This window comes from Emiliania huxleyi (genome assembly GCF_000372725.1).
Source record: "Emiliania huxleyi CCMP1516 chromosome Unknown EMIHUscaffold_1349, whole genome shotgun sequence".
Classification (NCBI taxonomy): Eukaryota; Haptophyta; order Isochrysidales; family Noelaerhabdaceae; genus Emiliania; species Emiliania huxleyi.
Genome location: NW_005201241.1, coordinates 1 through 4,709, shown reverse-complemented (window position 1 = coordinate 4,709; position 4,709 = coordinate 1). Strand labels below are relative to the sequence as shown.

General features: G+C 63.0%; 3 protein-coding genes across 3 annotated transcripts; 2 read left to right on the top strand and 1 right to left on the bottom strand.

The window, feature by feature from the left end:
- Window positions 1-1,243: 1,243 nt before the first annotated feature.
- Window positions 1,244-2,488, bottom strand: EMIHUDRAFT_447037 (hypothetical protein). The gene is given in 5 exon segments (XM_005788477.1): window positions 1,244-1,291; window positions 1,339-1,729; window positions 1,763-1,896; window positions 1,916-2,147; window positions 2,226-2,488. The coding sequence occupies 2 exon segments, from the start codon at window positions 2,409-2,411 to the stop codon at window positions 2,067-2,069; spliced, it is 267 nt and encodes an 88-aa protein (XP_005788534.1). The 5' UTR covers window positions 2,412-2,488; the 3' UTR covers window positions 1,244-1,291; window positions 1,339-1,729; window positions 1,763-1,896; window positions 1,916-2,066.
- A 94-nt stretch (window positions 2,489-2,582) lies between these two features.
- On the top strand, window positions 2,583-3,160 carry EMIHUDRAFT_252450 (hypothetical protein; the record flags this gene model as incomplete). The annotated part of the gene is made up of 2 exons (XM_005788476.1): window positions 2,583-2,921; window positions 3,080-3,160. 2 exons carry the CDS (start codon window positions 2,583-2,585, stop codon window positions 3,158-3,160), a joined length of 420 nt encoding a protein of 139 aa, XP_005788533.1.
- A 725-nt stretch (window positions 3,161-3,885) lies between these two features.
- EMIHUDRAFT_252449 (hypothetical protein) lies at window positions 3,886-4,377 on the top strand (the record flags this gene model as incomplete). Its single annotated transcript, XM_005788475.1, has 1 exon — window positions 3,886-4,377. The coding sequence occupies one exon, from the start codon at window positions 3,886-3,888 to the stop codon at window positions 4,375-4,377; it is 492 nt and encodes a 163-aa protein (XP_005788532.1).
- Window positions 4,378-4,709: the final 332 nt, after the last annotated feature.

The window sequence follows — 4,709 nt, the reverse complement described above, 5'->3', positions numbered from 1 at the left end:
ACGGCGCCGCCCACGCTCCGGACGACCGACACACCGACACACCACGGACAATGGGAGGCTATCGCGCACGATCGGCCATCGCACCCACCGCAAACACCTCGCCGCACAGATGGGGGGAGGCATAATCCCACACACACCGGAGCAGCGCAGACACCTTACACGTCAGCGCTCGCTCGATGTGGCCGGCGCTCTCCCCTCTCCTATCGCCGTTTCAACGGCGGCGTGCGGCCACGCGCCGCGCCGAGCCGGTCTCGGCGGGAGACCTCGGAGCCGCACGCGATGCGGGCATGCGCGATGGCTCCGTTGGCTCCGTGCCTAAGGCAGATAGATTAGGGTGTGAGCTGCGGCAGCCACCGTTTCTGTACCTCGATCACGTGCAGGCCGTCGGAGGCCGCGCTGGATGGCCCAGGGCCGGCGGCGGTGAAGGCGTCCGTCGATGAAGGGATGTCGTCGAGGGAGCCATCGTCCTACGCGGCTGGTGCACCGGTCCAGTTGTCGGAGTTCGAGATCGCCGTCGACTTGGAGAGTTCGGCCCGTCGACGAACTCACGGAATGTGAGCGACTTGGTGCACGCTGATAGTCGAGCATCATGGCTCGCACCTCATCCTGAGCGCAAGGAACTCGCCCAGGGGCCAGCTGTTGGCGTCGCCGTTTTGATCGAGCTGCATCCACTGCATGGTTTCGTAGTCAAGCGTAAACGCCCAGGAGTTGGCGCCTGGGTGACTTGCTGATGAGAGCGCCTTCCAGGCGGGTAGTCGTGCCCCTCACCTACGGTCATACGGCGGCGTCAGAGGGGGGGAAGGGGCGCGAAGCGTGAACATGGAGGCAAGCAGGTGGTGGCTGCACCTGGCCAAAGCCGGCGACCTCAAAGTTGTCGTAGCTTGTGCGGGTATCGCTGAGCGTGAGAGGGACTGGATCGGCAGCAACGCGGGCGGCAGCGGCCGGAGAGGCCGGAGAGCCGTCCGACGGAGGCCGGTCGTGCATCGGCGCGTCGGCCGTAGGGGCCGGGGGGGCGGCGGCATCCATCGCTGCGGGTCGCTGCGGGCCGACGATTGCTGATCGATCGTCGGGCGGGCGGTGTTCTCGAGTGTTAAATTAGCTGGGACGTTCTACGGTTAAACCAAGAGCGTGTGGGACCTGCGGCGGTACCCGTCTCTGTTGTTCGGGCAGTGAGAGACGCAGGATCTGCACGCCAAAGTGGCGCCACTCCGCATTTGCATTTTGGTTTTGGGTTGTCGGAGATCATCCATCAGCACTCATGTCTCATCAGTCAGTCACGTCAGTCAAAGCAGTCGTGGCACTCATCAGTCAGTCACGGCAGTCAAAGCAGTCGTGGCACGTGGAGCAGTCGCTGCATGCAACGGCGCCGCCACACGCTCCGGACGACCCCGACACACACCGACACACCACGCACAATGGGAGGCTATCGCGCACGATCGGGCATCGCGCCGCAAACAACTCGCCGCACAGATGGGGGGGGGGGGGGGGGAGGCAGAATCCCACACACACCCGAGCAGCACAGACACCTTACACGTCAGCGCTCGCTCGATGTGGCCGGCGCTCTCCCCTCGGTCCTATCTCGCCTTTTCAACGGCGGCGTGCGGCCACGCGCCGCGCCGAGCCGGTCTCGGCGGGAGACCTCGGAGCCGCACGCGATGCGGGCATGCGCGATGGCTCCGTTGGCTCCGTGCCTAAGGCAGATCGATTAGGGTGTGAGCTGCGGCAGCCACCGTTTCTGTACCCGCTCGATCACGTGCAGGCCGTCGGAGGCCGCGCTGGATGGCCCAGGGCCGGCGGCGGTGAAGGCGTCCGTCGATGAAGGGATGTCGTCGAGGGAGCCATCGTCCTCCGCGGCTGGTGCACCGGTCCAGTTGTCGGAGTTCGAGATCGCAGTCGACTTGGAGAGTGTGTTCGGCCCTTGACGAACTCACGGAATGTGAGCGACTTGGTGCACGCTGGGTCGAGCATCATGACTCGCACCTCATCCTGGGCGAGTTAACTCGCCCAGGGACCAGCTGTTGGCGTCGCCGTTTTGATCGAGCTGCATCCACTGCATGGTTTCGTAGTCAAGCGTAAACGCCCAGGAGTTGGTGCCTGGGTGACTTGCTGATGAGAGCGCCTTCCAGGCGGGTAGTCGTGCCCCTCACCTACGGTCATACGGCGGCGTCAGAGGGGGGGAAGGGGCGCGAAGCGTGAACATGGAGGCAAGCAGGTGGTGGCTGCACCTGGCCAAAGCCGGCGACCTCAAAGTTGTCGTAGCTTGTGCGGATATCGCTGAGCGTGAGAGGGACCGGATCGGCAGCAGCATGGGCGGCCGCGTCAGCGGCCGGAGAGGCCGGAGAGCCATCCGACGGAGGCCGGTCGTGCATCGGCGCGTCAGCCGCAGGGGCCGGGGGGGCGGCGGCATCCATCGCTGCGGGTCGCTGCGGGCCGACGATTGTGGACTGATCGATCGTGGCGGGCGGATTTCGGCTGGGACGTTCTACGGTTAAACCAAGAGCGTCGGCGCCGACACGAGAGACTTATAAGGGTAGAGAGTACGTACATCAAAAGCGGCGAACGAGGCACGGTCGCTCTCCGACATGAGGCGCGTTGCACTTGCCAGTGCTGCCCTGGCCTTCTGTCTGCCCGCCAAATGGGTGGCAGGTGCCTCTGCTGCTGTGGCATGCCTCACGGCTGCGACTGGCCGGCGCCTCGGCGCGTCAGCTCGGCTCGGCGTAGCGATCGTGGCCAGCGCAACTTGCCTGGACTCAACGCTCAGCCAGGAGCTCCCGCACGCGCTGGCGCGAGGCATGGCGCATGCAACGCGCAGCAATGCTCGCCTCGCCTCGCGCAAATGCGACCGTCCTCGCAGCCGACAGTCCACCGCCTGCTACAGAAGCACTGCGACGAATGCGGCACCGGCGACGCATGGCAGGCTGGTCATGACGCAGTTATAGGGTGTTGTGTGCCGTCAGAGTGACTCTCTGTGTGTCAGGGATAGTCAGGGCCGTCCATCAGAGCTCCAGTAAGCTCGGAGACACCCCATTAGCGCGGCTCGACCTCTTTGAGTCACTGCCTTCCCGCGGTTTTGCTGTAGAGCCTCTACAACAAACTCTACAACAAAATCGCGCTCTACATCGCTCTACAACGCAGGCGCTTCGTCCCGCGGCGGATGTAGAGCTCTACAGCTCTACAGCGCTCTACAGCTCTACAGCTCTACAGCGCTCTACACTCTACATCCTCTACACCCTCCCTCAGTGAGGCTGCTTGCTTGCAGAAATGTAAGCCGCAAAAATGTAGTTAATTGAGGAGAAAGAAGGTCGTGGACGCAGGAAGGACGGATTCAGATCCCTCTATCTATGAAATTTCTCCCACCAAGTACGTCTCTCCAAGTAAGCTAAAGATACTTGGACGAGAAGGCCGTCCGTGGGTGGTCCACGCCCTCGAAAAACCGAAAACCTTTCGGTCTACCCAGCGGAGCGAAGCTCGTGCCGGCACTTCCTCTTTCAGTCAGTCAGTCAGGGTCGATTTGCTTGCCAGGAGCATGCTCCAGTCGGTCGGTGAATCTACTGCCTGCCGCGAGACGCCAGGGCCCCCGGCGGAGGCGAGAGATGAGTGTTCACGCTTGTGGCATGTGGGTGTCGATCGAGCTGCAAGTTCTTCGCACAACACTGACAAACAAAGTGAGTGTGTTAGATTTGTTTGGTCTTAAAAATCTCTCTCTCAACACTGGGTTCGGGAGGCTCCGCCGGCGCGGCGGCGAGGCAAGAATTCCAAACAAATTCCGCCCATATAAGAAGCCCGAACCTGGCACGTGACGAGATCGATCTCTCTCTCTCTCTCCCTCTCTCTCTCTCTCTCTCTCTCTCTCTCTCTCTCTCTTCGCTCCCTATCGCGTTCAAGATGACAGGCCTGGCGTACTTCATATACGCTCTCAAGTGGGGATTCACGACCTACAACGGGCTCGGCCTCTTCGCTCTCAGCCTTCTCTCCCGATCGGACGCCTCCGCTCCGGCCTCCCACGCACGAGCAGTCTTGCTGTGCACCACACTTGGCGTAGCATCCTCCTTCACCACAGCCTGGATTATGGATCGCACAGCTTTCCCGCGGATAGCCAAGCGTCTCGATTTGACGCTGGCGCAGTTCCACGTCGCAAACCTCGTGGTTCACTTGCTGCCTTGCGCTCTCGTCACCCGCTGGGAGCACGCGCCTCTTGCGGCGTGGCACGGCGCCGCGGCGGCGCTGATGCACTGTCTCTGGGGCAGCATTGTCTCGCGAGGGACAATGTGCCTGGACGACATTTATGTGCCTCTACCTCGAGCCTCCTGGCGCCTCCTGTGGGCGGTGGCGCTGCTCACTGAGCTGTCGGTGCCCGCCCTTGCGCCACGCGTGTGATACGGTCGACGTTGAGTATGCATCGTTAAACATTACACGAGAGTTGTGAGGCGAGCCGTCGGCCGGCGGCGCGTGTGAGACTAGAGGTGTGTGACGGCGCGCGCGCGACACGCAACTCGCGCAAGATCATCCGCTCTCGGTCTCGCGGCTGCGCGTCTAACACCGGAACCGGCGCTCCCACCTCTCCCTCTCGCATCTCGCATGCGGAGAGAGATGTGGTCTCTCGCGGCGCATCCCAAGCCCTCCGCGCAATTATACGGCACTCTTGGGAGGGAGCCGCGGCGCCCGGGGATGGCCAGCCCGCGACGGGGGGGGGGCGGCGCATGCGCGCA